Source organism: Calypte anna, chromosome 9 (assembly GCF_003957555.1).
Source record: "Calypte anna isolate BGI_N300 chromosome 9, bCalAnn1_v1.p, whole genome shotgun sequence".
Taxonomy (NCBI): Eukaryota; Metazoa; Chordata; class Aves; order Apodiformes; family Trochilidae; genus Calypte; species Calypte anna.
Genome location: NC_044255.1, coordinates 3,740,958 through 3,758,213, shown reverse-complemented (window position 1 = coordinate 3,758,213; position 17,256 = coordinate 3,740,958). Strand labels below are relative to the sequence as shown.

General features: G+C 40.8%; 1 protein-coding gene across 3 annotated transcripts in view; it reads left to right on the top strand.

The window, feature by feature from the left end:
• LOC103531226 (glypican-5) overlaps window positions 1–17,256 on the top strand; it is a 383,665-nt gene that overhangs the window by 65,952 nt on the left and 300,457 nt on the right. For all 3 annotated transcript variants that reach the window (XM_030456592.1, XM_030456593.1, XM_030456594.1), the window contains exon 2: window positions 7,762–7,923. In XM_030456592.1, the coding sequence (XP_030312452.1) occupies window positions 7,815–7,923 (109 nt within the window). In that variant the 5' untranslated portion in view covers window positions 7,762–7,814. The remainder of the gene's footprint in view (window positions 1–7,761; window positions 7,924–17,256) is intronic.

Genomic DNA, 17,256 nt, shown 5'->3' with positions numbered 1-17,256 from the left:
CATGCTAAAAACCAGGCTGGTTTGGGAACCACTGAAAAGTCTCTAATTGTAGGTCCTTAGTAGACATATTACAAGTTTTACCATTCCTGTGCACATGTTCTGTCCCCTTGTATTACCAGGTTTTCCCCTGTGAGCCAACTACATCCATGCAGGTTAGAGGTGTCAAGGGCAGATGAGGAAAGTGCTCATGGAAACCATGTTAGAGGTCTGGGAACAAACATAAGATGAGCAATAGTTTCAACTGTCTTCTCAGCTGTTTGCCGTAAACTTCCCAATTTCAGCCAGGCTTTTCCCAGAGAAAAGTGGGAATGGGTGGCATGGGGTGGTCTCTCCCTTCACCAGCTGCTCCTCCTAGCAGGGAGGCTGAGGCTCATGAGCTGGAAGTGTCTTGAGCTACTCTGCTTCTCTAGGACATCTTGTAGGTATGCAAGTAGTTGGAGGAAGGGAGGCAGACAGGGAAGTGGTTGTGGGAAAGAATGGTAGGAGAGGACCTTGTTTGAGGAGGGTGAGAAATGGTCTGGAGTCATGGGAGTAAAGGGAAGAAGTGGCTCATTAATGGTTATGTAGGGTCTGGTGAGCAGAGGGCCATTCAGTTTGGGGCATAATCAGATGTGCTGCTCCTCAAGTCCAGTCATGAGGCAGGATCTGTAGAGTACAAGCTGAGGTGAAAAAACTAAGGATTATAGGCATGCAGAAACCTATGGTATAGGACAGAAGGTGATTTGGAAACTAAACCAAAAGCCAATGCAAGAGCAGAGAAAACCAGTCAAGCAAGAGATGAAAGTGGGAAAAGCTCTGACAAAAAGTACTCAGCAACAGGCCTAACAGCACTGGCCTGTGCAGATCCTGCCCTCAAGACCGGAGTATTTTGGAATTTTCTTTCTCTGGAAGCTGATCAGGCCCAGTGCCAGATGGTCTCCATCTGACCTGCAAGCTGTGGCACTTGCCAAGTTTCTGCAGTTATGATATCCAGTGCTTCTTGCTCTTCTCTTTCCTTTCCCATTCAAAGTTTTTACCCCCCTTGAATCTGCTGGCATAATTCCAGTGCAATCAAAATGGTCCTCTCATTTTGTGGGTTTTAAAAAGCTTTTTTTGGTCTACTCAAGGACTCTTGAGCTCTAATGCAAAGCTCTTTGACTTGACTAGAGTTGGAAGTAGCTGCAGGTGGTAGCAGTTACATTAGTAGGTCAAAAAGGTGCTTGATAAGACTGGAGATGTTTGCTTTAGCTGTGACTATTTCAGCTGGAATAGCACATCTGGTCAGGGCCTTGGTGATGTTTCAGGGTATTTTAAAATAACAGTGAGAACGTAAAATTCACTGATCAAGTTAACACCTCTGTTAATGTAAAGTATGAAACCAAGGGATTTGGGGGAAATGCCATTTTCATGGCTTGTATTTTCCAAACTGCACTTTTATGCTGTCACGCTGGATAGCTGCATCTTGTTAAGCTGCATAGAGAGAGATGGGACAAATTCAGGGTCTGCTTTGGGATTTCTTCACCTCTTTGGCTTTAGGGGGAACTTTACTATACTGTATGTCTATGAAATCTTTGTTAAAATGGATAGTGACATTATTTTCACAAAATAGAGGGAAGAGTTAGAAACAGATTGGAAAGGTCCTTCTGAATAGTTAAAAAATGTGTGCGAGAGTTGGCCAGAGTTTATCTGAGGCAGGAAAAACATCTCTTTCCCTGTGACCTAGGGGAAGAGCCTCTGCTCCCTGGAGCTTACCTGGATGTTACCCCTTGCTGACAGGAAGAGATGGTTTATAGGGTTAGCTGTTGACAAACCACCATCATTGGCAGCAGTGCAGCAGGCTGTGCTCCAGCCAGCCTGTCCCAATGCCTTCTTGATTTTTCTCACCATTCCTGGCATTTGCTACTTCAAGCATAGTAACTACCATATTTTAAACACTGGCAAACCAATGGCATCTGTTTTGATGTACACATTGTGCTTTTGATGAGTTTAATACACTTTGTCTTTCTAGTTCATTTTATTAGTTGCAGTGGGACTGAGCTGGGCTCTGTGCAGGGTGAGGATGGCTTCTGCTTCTTCTGTGGATGAGTTTCTTGACAGCAGCCTTGCAGCTGAAGGTAGGGATGGCTTCAGCATCTCAAGAGCTGCAGAAAGAATGGACCTCAGAAACTTCTGGCAGACTGCAGGGTCTGGATTCCCTCTCCTTGGCATGGCTGGGCTAGTGTGGCCTTTTTTCACACATCAAGTAGTGGCAGAGGGGGGAACCTTGGTTAGGAATTGCTTCCTTTTTAATTTGATTTTCCTCCTAAATTAGTTGGGTGCTAACTGCTGATTTTTCCTGTCCGAGGCAGCAGGTGCACCAGACTGAGTCTCAAGAAGGACAAAGTGTTGGCTCCTGTTTAGCTGGGCCAGACACAGTACATGGTGTTTTTGTCCCCCTCCCCCTCTGTTACTGGGATATAATCAATCCTGCAGCCTTTGAAAATGTTTGTATAGCCATGAAGAACTTGGGCTTTGGACCAAAGCTTTGTGTAGAGATACTATTGAAATCTATAATTATATTAAAGGAATAAAAAGTGAGGACATATGGCACTGAGCTTGCCCTATGGTCATAATTGCTTAGGAGTACTTTCTGCAGTGAAGATACAGGCTCAATTTGTTTAAAAAAAAATAAAAATCAACCTTTCTTTGAAAAAGTCTTTGAAGGTAGATCAATGAGTGTGCATTAAAAGTTTCTGGCTTCCGAGTATAGCTTTTACAGTGTATACTGCATTTTAAGGACAGTGCAGAGCAGCTGACATCTCCACCATGCTAAAAGAACTGTTATATTGTAGGTGGTCATCTTACAAAGGCACAAGTATTTAGCTTTTGGAATAAGTTAATTTTATTTGCTAAACAGACCTCCCCACTTCTGGGAACTTGTACTAGTTCAGCTAGCTCTAATGCCTCAAATCTCTGAATTTGTTTGTACCAAAGTTAAGAATAGAGCACAAACCCTCTGATACAAAATAATAATAATAATAAAAAAAAATCCCCAAGGAACACAAGGAAGCACTCCACATGAGAGCTGGCCAGATGGACATCAGGTAAATATGTGTAGTTTTCTGTGTATTCAGCACCTCAAGTGATTTATAATTGTGACACAGCTGTTTAAAGGTGTTGCCTTTGGCTTGTGCAGTGTTTTAGGGTTGCAGATGAGTTTAGAGTAGGGATCACTTTTGCTTTCCAAACTACTCATGCTTTAGACTCCAGTGTATAATTTTTCTTCCCGTTCAGAATGAGACTTTGTTTTAAAAAGTGTAGCAAGATACTTTATCCTGTTTTTTATAATAACACTAAGGTTGTAAAGTCCACAGTTCTCCCACTTTAAAAATAAAAAGCTTAGCCACAGTTTTAACCAGTACTCAGGGGAAAACCAGACTTGACTGGGAAATAATGTACATAATTGTCAGAGTAATCCTTCCATCTCATCTGGAGCAGAACATTGATTTGTTTTAGGAAAGCCATAAACCTTTTAGGATTGAAGCCCAGGCAAGTAGAGTGGAAGGCATTCTGGTCCACCAGTAAATTTATGTGTAAGAAAATGAAATGGGAGTCTTGAGATGCAGGGATTCAGAGTCCAGCAGAGGGTTCCCATCATGGTCTGGGTGCTGGAACCATGTGTGGGGGTAGCAAACTGTGCTTGTTCAGTTGTAGAAAGAGAAGATGAAGGGAAATTGTGCTTTCTTCAAGTGCCTATTGGAAGGAAACACAGTGGAGCCAGATTCTAATGGACACATGGTGATATGCTGAGGAGGAGTGGATATGAGTTGGAACATGAAAAATTCTCCTTAGATGAAGTTTTAAAATCTACTACTTTTAATAAGGTTGTTCAAATATTGAAACAGAGGCTCTGAGAAGTTGTGGGGTCATCCATCTGACTGAATTTTAGACATTTGGCTGGCTGAATTTTTAATGTAGTTTGACCTGCTTTAAGGGGGAGGATGAACTAAAGGCTCCTTCCAAACTAAGTTATTAGTTAGGCAACAATAAGGAGCATCTTGGGGACACCAGGTAAGAAAGTCCTAGAGAGAAATTAGCAGGATCAATTGCTGCTACAATGCTCTTGGTCATTTTTTCCCCCTCTTCCACCAATGATGCTTTTCCTCTGGTGTACAGAATAGCTTTGTTCTTAAGTCTCCCCATAAGGCTGTCTCCCTGTTGCTGGTCAGCAGTGCCCATGCTAAGAGGAGGGGGCTACTGGGGCACTGTGGGGGGAGAGCTCAGCCTGTGTCTCAGGAGTGGTGGTGCAGAGATGCTGCTTGGTCACCATGTCCCTCCCCTCCTTTTCTGTTGGAGGGGGTATTTTGCATTAAGATGAAGGATGAGATAAACTAATTTTAGCAGTAGAGTTATTAAAGGCTTGAAGACATTACTAATCAGTTCTAATTTAATCTCAGCACCTAGGCATGTACAGTACTGAAAAATTTTATTAGGTTTCTATAATTGTGTTAAAAGTGATACCCCTAGGCTAGTATTGAAGCAAATGAAATTGCCAAGCTGTATGTGACAGTCCTGACCTGATAGCACTGCTATGGGCATGGGGTTTGCTCTTTGCTGGACTTCTAATGCTTTGTGTTTTACATCAGGCTCCTTAACTGTCAGGGGCTTAGTACTGTTGCTATTTGAGTGCCCTCTACCTCACTTTGGCTCAGAACCAAGAAAAGCTCATCTGCAGGCTGTTAGTATTCATCGGAGGAGATAGCTGGCTGGGTGGGGAATCCCAGGAGTGTAATTCCAGCTGAGATGGCTATATTCTTCTTACAGGCTTCTGGAAGAGCTGCAGGTTCCTCTGGAGCTATGGTTCCAAAGGGGATGCTGCGTGCATCCCTGTGTAGCTTCCAGCATGGAGCATTATTTCAAACTGTTGATAGAGGTCTCAACTTTACAGAAGAATTTGAAACAAAAATTCAAAGTGCTGTTGTAAGAAGAAATGGTCTGAGTAACAGCAGCCTGTCCTTGCAGATGCTGAATAACATCTACAACTTCTCTGCTCAGACACCTCATTGCAACTCTGACTCAGTTGCTCAGCAGTACTGTAATTCCACATAGGCTTTGTGGTGGCAGCCCAAGGGAGGTGGTCCTTCCCTGACCTCCTCCAGTTCCTTATGTCAGAACAAATGTATGTTCATGGGGTTAACTGGATCAGGGAACCAATTCAAGTTAAAATTAGCTTGGCCAAGAAGCTAATTTCAACCTGGGGCATCTAATCTGGCAGCTGAGGGCAGGCGAGTGTGCCCAGCCGGTGATGAGCGTGCAGCCCTCCTGCTGCTGATTTTAGCAGCCTGCTGGCTCATGCTGGTGTGCACTGGTCTTGTCCCAGGGGCTTTCACTGGGTTTTAGGACTTTAGCCTTGGAAAGAGTTTGTTTTTCTTTTTCCTATCTATGGAATTATATCAAAGGGTTAGCCAAATCGACCTCCAAAATGGTGTCCTGAGTGAACCCAGTCTGTGGCGACTGATATTTGTGAACTGGTTTAAAAATGTGGGTAAACTGGAATATGTTAGTTTGGTTTTGACCCTTTAAATGCAAATTAGCTGACTTTGTAAACTGGAAGTGATTTTTTTCAAGTCAAAGGAGGCATTTCAACCAGCTCAGTGCTTGTTTTTTTCTTGGCAAGGGAGGTTTATTGAAATTCCTTTTCCCTGCAGCTCTGATCTCAATGAGCTGTTGACCTGGAGCTGGCCCTAAATAGTGCCTGGCTGTTGGATGTTTGGATGTTTTCCTATTACTTTTTCAGTATGCATCCTTCTACCCTCTTGTTTTCCATCACAGTCAACTCTCTGTGAAGCCTCACTATGTGTCAACCTGCAAGAGCAGATGGTGAGGATTAATACAGTTAAATTGGTCATTAATATTTCTCTCCCAAGGCCTGGTCTGTGGCAAGATGGTGGAAATCCTCTGGAGCAACATGGCCTTTAGGAGATACAGGGCTGTTTCCCATGCATCTGATTTTTCCATTCCTGTTGTCCCTTTGTTGTAGCATGGGGGGAGCAGTGTTCACAGGGATGTAAAACCTGAGATCCCTTGGGATCAGCCCCGAGGTGGTGCTGAGGGAGGAGGTGGCAGCCTCAGGCTGCTGCTGCGGGCTGGGGAGATGGGAGATCGGCATTCCAGGGAGAGAGGTGTCTGCTTCCTGGGAAAAGCGGTGTCTGCTTTCCGGGAGAGAGGTGTCTGCTTCCCGGGAGAGAGGTGTCTGCTTCCCGGGAGAGAGGTGTCTGCTTCCCGGGAGCAGTGCTGATGCCTGAGGGCTGAGGGAAGAGGGTGGAGTCGGTTGCCTGCCGCCTTTTTACCTCAGAGCGCCGCCATTTCTTCCCTGAGGTGGAGGGTGAGGGCTGAAGGACACCAGGGTAAGGCTGTCTGCTTTCTGATGTTTCATGTTTTCCTGAGAAATTGTAATATCTCCTTTTTCATATTGCTTTACTGAGAAATTGAATTGGATATATCTTTTTCCATATTGCTTTACTGAGAATTTGCATTGGATATATCTGCTTTTTCATAGTGTGCGACCGCTTTACCTCAGGTATTTTTTTTCATGCTTGCTTCTGGTTTTGGATTTGCTTTAATAGTAACTTACTTTTTTTTTTTTTTAATTTTTTTTCTCCTCAAAGTATATTTTTGAAGCACCAGAATATTTTATCTGCTGTCTGTTACATCCCCTTTCTGCATTTGCAGTGGTGCAGACCAAATAGACTTTGAGTGTCCATCACAACTCTGTGTGATGTAGATTTTCTCATCAAGAACACTTAGGTTACTGAAACACAGGCAAAAATGGAACAATTTAAACAAGACCAAAGAAAATAATTAAAAAAATGTTTTAGTCAACTTTCAACTTTGTATTTTTGAGCTGTCTGATTTCAGTGCCTTTATCCTACATATAGGCGGGCTGGAACTGGTAAGAAGATGGAGCTCTGCTAAGTTTTTAAAACAAGTTATTTTTGGTTCAGGTGAATAGTTGTTGACTTTCACTTTGAGTGAAGCCTGGAAGTTTAAACAGGAGTCTCTGACTGCCAGTGGATGTAGATAGCTCAGGGCCTCTCTCAGTGTGGAGTCAGTTTCCTACCTTTAGCCCTGGACAAAGAAACTGAGGCAGTTGCAGAAACCAATTCTATTTTCCTGGCAACTATTGCTGTTTGTTTGATGGTGAAGTCTGATTCAGACAGGAACCAAGCATATTAAAACTTGAGAGAAAAGGAAAAAAAAAACCCCACTTCAGCTACCACAGCTTTTAGAAAACTCAGATGTTTGGTTTTTTTTTTTCTTTCCTTTTTTTTTTTTTTTCTTCTTTTTGTGTGGTGCTTAAGAGCTCAAAGATTTTTGAGAGGCTTCCTGAAGTGTAAGAGGTTGAATAAGTAGTTATTCAAGTGAATATTGCATCCTAATTTGAGGCATGGTTTTCATGCAGATGTTAAAGTTATGGTGCCCTTAGCACAAGATGTACAGTGGAAATACTGCCCCTTCCTTAATGATTCTTCTGTGTCCTTGACTTTGTTTAGATGACTTTGCCCAGTACTCTTAAGAGTAAAATAATTTAGTAGCTGATTAATGTGATGATACCCAAATTTAGGTGAAACAAGTATGTATTCACAGTGAGACAATAAAATTTCACAATGCCATTTCTTGCGGGTTGGGTTGTGTTTTGTTTATAAATTTTAAGCGTGGGGTCCTGAAATTAAGAATTGTTTATTTGTGTGGTGTTGGTTGGAAGGCTTTCTGATTAACTGTGTTTTTCTTGGTTGTTTTAAGAATCGGATTTACAGATCTGTCAACACCAAGCACCCACGTGTTGCACCAAAAAGATGGAAGAAAGCTACCAGGCAGCTGTTCGAAGGGAGAGGACTCAGAGTATCCAGGCACTGAACTTTGAACTGAAGTACATGATTGTTGGTCATATCACAGCTTTTCAAGGTAGGAACTACTGAGGTGCTGCAGCCCTATGAGTAGTTTATAAAAGTATCCTCTGGGGTCAGAAGACAAAGCTCTTTGTTTTTCATTTCTCTTGCATTGCTTGTGATAGTCACTGGCTTATGTTTTACTTGCTTATTCTTTGATGATCCTGCATTTAGAAAAAGGTGATGGCACTTAATCTTGATTGGTATTTTAAGAACCTGCCTAAATCTAATTAGGAATAGATTTGAGCTTAGACCTTGTTCCTGGGATCATTCTAAAAAAGATAGGTATGGATTTTTCCAAGGCATTTTCAAATGTCATTTAGATGCCTGATGGCTGTTTGTGCTTTTCAGTGTTCTCTTGTGTTGCCAAATCACTTATGGGTGTCAAAAGTTAAATAAAAATGTATTTGTTTCGTGCTGAAAAATGCTGTTATGTCAAATTTCTGTGTCAAATATTTCACTAAGTGGCAGGTCACATGAAGAGTGATCTGCTCTCAAGAATTACAGCCACACAGTTAAATGCATCAAGGAGCCCATGCTAAAAGTTTGTTCTCATAACTCTTGTTGTTCTCAAAGCTAGCTTGCTCTTTCATGTCTATGTAAATCTATGTAGTTTCTTTATACAAGTATTGTACTACTAAAGGGAGGAAAACACTTGTGTAGGGTTGTGCACTATGAAGCACTTCGAGTACAAGAGACTTTTTTCCAGAGGTCATTTAGGCACGGGCTTTGAACTTTAAATATATGAGAGTTGAGTGATTAATTCAAGTACTGAGTGATGTATCCAGCCCACTGACTTCTGTGGACCTCATTATGTGCTTAATTTTAACTCACTGCTTTGCAGTGTTTATTCCTGAGCACCCACATGGAATGGGTTTTGAAAACAAGCCAGTAGTTATTAAAATACAAAGTCTTGAGGTCTATATGATTAAGGTTATTGTAACAAGGCAGCTTTTATCAAATAGTAGCTTTTTTTGTCTCATTCCTTCCATTTGAGTGGAAGTACCATTAATAAAAGATGTGATTGACAGTTAATAAAAGGTAGCATTTTATCTAGAAATGGCTGTAAGTGATGGTGGGAATCTGAAGGAGATGTGCAAGGGAAAGATGAATTCTCTTCTGCTTTTGGTCATTACCTCTGTGTTCTGTGCCAATGCAATAGAAATGGCATTTAGTTTCGTTTCCATTTAGTTTTTGCTTTTTTTTTTTTTTTTAATATTCCTGTGATTTAAAAGTTTGCTTGAAGGGCGCTTTGGAGGAGCACTGTAGTAAAAGGTTGATTGTTGGCATTGTTAAATGATGTTATTCAAGCAATCTTTCAATATCATGACTGAATAAAGAGGAGGTCAGAATAGATTAACCTACCAGCCCCTTTAGGTCAAGCCAGCAGCTTTATTGTCCATTGCTGATGAAGCCTTTTGATGGAATGAAAGAAGCAGTTAGGCATTTCACACAGTTTAAATTTACAAGCATTTTTTGGAAGTGGGTTAACAGGTTGTTTGTTGTAACTTGGTGTGTTTGGCCTTCTGTCTACATTAGGTGGAAACACTTGAAAAATGCAACTTTTCTCCTTGTATTGGGAATTGCTTTTGTCCTTTGGTTTTATCCCAGGTGACAGTGAAAAGCCTCTATCTGTTGCTGTATAAACATTCTGTTGCTGAGTAGTACTCTGTGAAACACTGACTGAGAGGGGAGATCTTTGCTTTGCTTTTTACTGGACCCTTTTGGTCTGATTTGGTTTGTTGCTATTTTGAATGATCAAGTGTGAGGGGGCCAAAACCACACAGAATCACAGAAAAGCAATATCCTTATTTTAGAAGCTTTCAAGTGTGTTTCAGATTTCATGTTACATGCAGCAGTGGGAACTGGCGTAGACTTGCTAAAAAAATAAAAATAAATAAAAATTCATTTGTGGTGGTGTTTACTTGCCCAGTTTTCATGCACAGCTTGCCTTATGTATACATGTTCTTAGTCCTGTTTGTGTAGCCAAAGCAAAGCAGTAGTTTGCCTTTTTGCCTGCTACTGAGGAAAAGTACTCTTAACTGCTTTTTAATGCACTTTTAGCAGATAATACTCTTTAATATTATATCCATACTGGTGAAATAATTTTCAAGACTAATGCAGTGTAAGGAAGGGATTTTCAGAAGTCCATCTTGGAGAATGTAGTGGTGGGAATTACATTTCAGTGGGAGAAGAGAGCAACCTTTTTGAGGGCCAGAGACAGATTTTAAGTTCTCATTTTCTTGCGTGCAAGTCAAGACTCTTATTTATGAGGTCTGCAATCAGACACCACAGTTATTAATAGGAAAGAGCTTTCATATGTGAGTAGGAGTTTTGATATGTGTTCAATTAAATATTCCCTCTAAACTGCCTGGGTACTGCTGTTGACCATTTTGGACTTGAAGAGATTTCGGTTTTGTTTCTCTTTTGGAAATTGAAAATGTTATTCAAGTAGCTTTGCCCACAGCTGAAACAAGACAGTTTTCACAGGTGCTGGATTTGGTTGTGTGAAATAATTAGTCTGTAAGGCTTGATTAAATATACCCCAGCTGTGGGCAGGCTTGTTATACTTGGGCTAATGCCCTTTCCATACATAGGGAGCACTAGGGTTCAATCCTGCTATTTTTTCCCTTTTAAAGTTTTTAATAGTAGCAGTCCAGTCATTGCTCAGACACTTCATAAATTAAGCTTCTGTGTGGATGTTTTTTGCTTGAACTTCTGCATCTAATGCTGTTACACCTGATTGGAGTAGGACGAGGCACGTTGGCATCAACTGCAGGCTGTAAAATGCCCACTCCATTATTAACAGGACAGGATAAAGGCAGGAATGAAAGGGCCAGCTGGCTGCTTGGGAATCTTGTCATTGGAATCAGCTCCTTCAAAATCATACAGTGTCATAAAATCTTCTGGATGTTTGACATACTGAATGTAACTAGGCCCCTGGGGGAGAGGTTCATGAAAAGCTGACACATTCACTTTCTCTTAGTATTTTGGATTGTGGTACAGCCTAAAAGTCATAACCATGATATTAGTCATTCCACTGATGTGTTATTAATGACTCTGTGCTCCAAATGGGGTCAGTGGCAAGGTGGAGTATGGCTGAGATGTGTAAGCATTCCAGACTGTAATGGGAGCAACATAGGAGAATATGCCTGTTGTTATCATCCTAGTATGTGACTCTGGCTCTTTATAGGTGGCTTTGTTTTGGATGCATTTTAGAGCTGGTTGGTTTGTCCCATCCAAAGGTCTCCCTGTCTTTGTCTTTGCTTTTGGGACTGCAGCCTCAGATGCCCAGCAGAACAATTGAAACAAAGAATCAAACAGCATGCTTTAATTTTGTAACTTGCCTTTCTCTTTGACTATAAGATTCTTCTTTTAACTTAATGGGGCTTTTTGTCCCAACCATTTTTAGGCTTGCATGGAAACAAACTTCTTGTTTTAGCTTAGATTTGTGTGGTTGTGGTAATGATACTACATGTTGCTTAGCACAGGGTCATGCTTCACTGCTACCCCTAGTTCCCTTATACAGTCCTTGCACTTCTTGGAGACACTTCCAAGAAAGGCAACTGAACTGATTCATTGTCAGTGGATTAAAAAGTGGCTAGGGTGTGCAGGCTGAAAGTTGCTGTCAGAGGAGGTATCAATAGCCTGACAGGAAAGCTTTGTTGTGGTCAGACAGCAGAGCAAACCTGCTCTCCCTTTTCAGTGTCCTTTGTGGGACACTAACAGGTACCTTGTGAAGATCCACAGAAAGCATGGATCTGCTCCTGTCATCTTCTGCTGAGGCTAATTTGAGGTAATGAGAATTCAAACTCTGGTAATTACACTGATGGTTGCTGCAAAGGGGTGGAGCAAGATCCTTTGAAATCTATGTCACATGTCAGTCATGAAGTTAGCAGGTATCAGAGGGACAGCAAAAAGCTTTGTTTTGAGCTCAGCATTTTAAAAACTAATTATTTGTTGCTGCCCTTTTTGTTTTTACAGCAGGAATAGGAATTGTTCACTCACAGCCTCTGCAGAGAAAGCTCTTTCATGAATGAAAGCATGTTGGTCACAAAGCAGTAATTTTGTGTTGTTCTTGGAAATAGCATTCATTTGACCTTGGGAGTCAAGTGTCAGGGCCAGGTGTTCCCATATTCTCTCAGCTCTGGGAGAACAGATTAGCTCTGTAGTGCTCTGTTCCTCTGACTCAAGGTGTTTGGGAAAGCTGTGCTTATTTTTTTCTTTACATAAAATGGGCCAATGCTGGCTGGGAAAGCTCCTTGCTGTTTTTTCTAATAGCAGGAGTTGCAGTGATGTCCTTGTGCATACATCATTTTCCCCTGTTGTCATCTGATCCAAGGAGGCAACTGGGGAGACAAAAATGGTAGAAGGCAGAGGGAGGAACCTAGTTGTAACAGGGATAGAGATCAGAACTCCTGGTTGTGGGTGAAATGCCTGAGTTAATGATCCAAAAAGATCTTAAGCATGAAGTTTTTGGCATCCTCCCTGGTGAATGGGAAGGGTCATCTGGTGTCTGTGGGTCTAGGGATGGTAGGGAGCATTCCCAGAAATAACACAGTACACTGGCACAGCCATTTGGAGTCAAAACCATTCTCCATTTTAATTTGGCTGAGTTGCAGTGTTGCTGACACGTATTTTTACTAAATTTAGGAATATCAGCTTGAAATATGGGTGGCTCGTTATTGGTTTTGAAGTGCAATGAAATTTATAAAACAAATAAGGCTTGACTGGAGAAGAGCACTCTGGTTTGAATTTAATTAGTATGTGTAGTCACAATGCTGGAGATGGATGCAGTCCAAAATCAATGAGCTATTTAAAAAAGCCCAAAAAACAAAAAGCCAACCATCACCAACAATGCCTCTGCTTTCCTTTATTTACTGCTGGATTATAGAAACACAAAAGTAGTTTAAATAGTTGTTTGTAATCGTGTAGTACGTGGTCTTTTATTCAGACAAATTGTTACCCACCTCTTTCCACTTCCGTAACCCTGCTAAGCAGAGTTTTGTACTCTGCTGACCTCTGAGCTGAAAGCTGGCAGAGATGTGTAATTTGGTTTTGGCTCAATGCAAAAATTACTCCCTACAGAGAGACAGATAGAGGCTCCATCAGAGTATTTCTGTCCACCTCCTGTGTACTACCATGTGTGTTCTAGCTGGAGTGAGAGACTGTTTTATGTGTGCAGCCCAAGGGAGGCTGGGATATTCCTTTTCAGCTGTAACTTTGCATGTGTGAACTGCATACACATGGACTACTGCTGTCTTGTGTGGGGCTCCTGGTGAGAGAAGACTGTCTTCATATGACAAAAGCAGTTGTGGGGTTTTGGTGTTTTTTTTTTTTTTTTTTTTTTTTGGCTGCTTCTATTCTCTTTTGAAATGTAAGCACAGTTCTTTCTAGGGTATTTTCTGTCTGTAAATCTTAGGCACTGCTGGAAAGGACTTCAGTGTAGCTGTGCTGGTGCTGGCATTGTATAAAGTGAGACATAGGAGGGGGAATATCTTTCCTAAAGTGGGACATAATACCACAGGAAGAGCCAAGAATGCAACTTAGTTTATCTTTGTGATCTCTTCTGATGTGTCTAAAAAAGTATTTGTAATTTCAAGACACCTTGGAGAGCAAGGGGAATTTGGCTGATGGTAGTCTCTTGAGTGTTTGTTGGAAGTCTGAGATGTTCATTTTGTCCTTGGAATCTGCACAGCTGGGCTTTGCCCTAGGCATGGATCAGGTCAGTGTTTGAGAGCAGTGTGGTATGAGGAAGGGGTATTCTGTATCAACACCTCAGTGAAAAGATTCCTTCTTTGTATTTTGATGCTGCCTGAAGTTCATAAACCCAGTGTGCTCAGCATGTCATCAGTTCCAAAGAAGGAATTCCCCTGGTTTGTAATCTACTGTGAGGCAGTTCCTGGTGGGTAGAGGCAAAGAAAATGAAGAAATGGTAGGGTAGGAAAATCAGAGTTCGTCAGAAATAAGCAGCCTGTGCAACCAAGAAACTTGTGTGCAGTTGTGGTGAAGCATTATTTTTGTGAGAGACAGTCTCCTTTTTCTGTCATCCTGTTTCTCTCTCTATTGTTGCCTTCTCAACTGGTGAAATGTCAGCAGCTGCCATGTATTCCCCACACTGCACATAGGTACTGTCGCATTGGGTGAGGCTGCAGGGCCACTTAACGCTCCTGTTCAGTGGCCATGAGTGAACAGGGAATTATATTGGAAATATGGACATATTTCTTTTTTTTACCTTACTGTCCCCTAAGAATGGTAATTAAAGAGCTTTGAATTAGGCTGAGATGCACCATTACTGATGTAATTACCCATTGTTGAGCCCACTGCCCCTTGATCACTTACTCACCAAATTATTTTTGGCTACCACAAAAAAGGTGACAATGTTGACCACATGCTGACTGCAATGTAACTGTGCATCAGGTTGCTTGCTTTGAACATGCTGCCTACTAATTCCATTGTGTCATTTGATTCTTAAGTTTTTTGCTTAAAGATTGTTATTGCCAGTATAATTATTCATCTGTTTGCCTTTTATGGTTTTAGAGCCTAAAACTTCACTAAGACTTCAGTTTTTGTTTGCATGTGGGATGAGGGAAGGAGTGTTAAATTCTTTCCTGCAACTGTCCTTTTCACAATGAAATATGAAAATAATAGTTTGCAATGTGATATTCCCTAATGCCCTCACCTTTTATTTTCTAAATGTACAAAATGAAAAGAAAATCTTGGAAATGTGCCAGGGACCATGAGTAAATGTTAACATTACATTGTGCATGGTGATTATTGCAGTCACTGTGCAGCTTGTGTGTTCCAGCCCTAAACATTTTCAGTTAGTGTGAAGTAATCTTTTCTGGCTGAAAGGATACCTGTGATCCTTTGGAATAATGCCTTCTCAGAAGTGTTGTGTACACTCTGTGCTGCAGATTGCAAGAGAATGGAATTATTTCTTACCTGGTGTTTTGTATTGTTCCATTTTCCATAGAAATTGGAATCAGTGTGATCTATCAATAAATATTTTAAGGAATGTGCTTTCTTTCTATGTATGTAGGAGCTGAAAGTTACTTATGGAAACAAACCTTTGACTTTAGAATTTTTCTGTAGTGTGTATTACACATGAGTGTGTGCAGAAGCTCATACCTGCCTCTTGTGTCCTCTAAGACTCTTCATGCCCCTTGATTTTTTCACATACTGCTACATCTCCTACAGTGTATATACTATGAAAATCAAGTATGTAAGAGTAACAGGGTAACAGTTTTCAATCAAGTATATAACAGGGTTTTTTTTGTTGTTTTTTTCTTTTCCCCCCTCTCCCCCCAAGGTTAACTGGATCCTACTGTAAAGATAATTCCTCTAGGCAAGCTACTGGTGACACTCTAAGTGTCAGTTCCTGTCCCAAGCCAGCAAACCTAGGCCTTTCAGATGGATACCTTCTTGTTTTCTCCTATACTGTCTTTCATGTTTGTGTGTGCTGTAAAGATCCTTCTTGTCTTCCTTTAAATGCTGTTCTTTAAGCTGTCTTCAAGTTCCTCTCTATGGAACTTCCCCTCCTTTCTATGTTGTTTGCCTTTCCTTTTATTGGCAGCTCTGAGACAGTCACCATTCTTTATCCTCAGTCTCTGCAGTGGCTTTGATCCTGATGTTTTATTAGTATCTCTATCTGCTACAGTGATGTAAACAAGTGACCTGAGTAATTTTTGTGTGTTTCTGATTGCATTAATGCATTTCCCTGCTGAGCCTTGTCATTTGGGCAGCTTGTTAGTAAGAAGAAATTGCTGGTCTTTAAAAAGACCACAGGAAAAATCATAAGGAGGAATAATGCAGGAAATTCATGTTCTTCCATCAGAAAATTGATGACTCTCTGCTTTCAAAATAGCAAATTGAAGTGGAAAATTTGATGGAAACCTGGGAAGAACACTTAAGTCTAACCACAGAATGTAAATTGCTGTCTTGCAGACCATATTTAGTAACAGAGATCATGTCCATTGAAGCCTTTATAGGATAAATGAAGCTAGTGACTATATTGTTAATAGTGAATCTCTCCTTAAGCATATGAAAACTGTGTAGCAAGTCTTATTTATTACACTGAAATGGTCTTTTATCAATTAGTTGTTACCAGTGACACTGTGGAGTCACCACATGCCAAGTAGCTCACTGCTATAAGAGTTCCTGCATGTTGTGTGCAGAACTGATTTCTGAGCCAGCAGGCAGGTTTTTTTTACAAGACTGCAATATGCAGAACTGTACTTGTGGTAACTGGATATTAGTCTTGGCAGAATCATTACATACTTACTAGTATCAAGGTGTTTGACTAGCTACTAGAATTGTGCTGTTAGACTGCAAAGCAGAAGTGTTTAATTTAATTAGAGATGTTTGTTACTTTTAAAAGTGCTTAAATACAATTTTTTTAGAGAAATGTTTGGCCCAGGCTTTCAAAGGCTGGTATAATTCCATGTGAAATGGTGAGGCAAATATACATTCAATTAATTTAAAAAGAAACTAAATAATCTAGGTGAGATCATCCATTTAGCCTTTATAATCATCACTGTAAACTTCCTCAGCTTGTCTGGCTTTGGCTGTCATTTGATACCTAGAATGTAAGCAATTTGGGGCAGGGACAGTTTCTTCATTATCTATTTATAACTGTTTTCATGCAGTGTGGGTAGGGCATATTGGTGCTTGAACAAGAAATCTAATGAGCACACATGTCTTTGGTCATCTCATAACTCTGTACCCACATTTCACCTGTTGCTGTAATTGTAACTTTCTTTATTCTTCCTAATATCTTGTCAGGCTTTTGACCCCCTATCTCCAGAGTATAAAAGCATGGTAGAAGTGTAGTCCAATAAATCAGTGATAAATTAGTCTAGACAGGAAGACAACACAAATTTGGAGAGAAACTGTTCATTCCTTAAAAAACAAAAACAAAAACCAAACCAAACAGAAAACCTGCAAAAGCAAAGTGAACAAATTAATTTAAGGGCTTGACTAGCCCGGGAGGTTTTAAAACAGTTGCTGTTGAGTGCAGTGTTTTTGTGACAGTTTGTGGAGTCTCTTTTAGTGTTCTCTGTCTTCCAGAGTTACTCTAATCACAACTTTGTTTCACAACTGTGAAATTGCCTTACTGTGGACTGGAAGGTGGATGCTTTTCTCCCTCTATTTATCTTCTATTTTAACATGGCATTTTCACACAGGTAGCATTACTGATGAGTTTCTAATTTTATGAAGTCCCTCATCCCAGTGACTCTACTGCTGGCTGTGTGAGTAATGCAGAAAATCTTACAGAATTAAGTTGTTCTCAGTTCAATCAAGTCCAAGTTCCTTTCTGCCCAAGTTAGACTGACATTTTTTGAAAAAG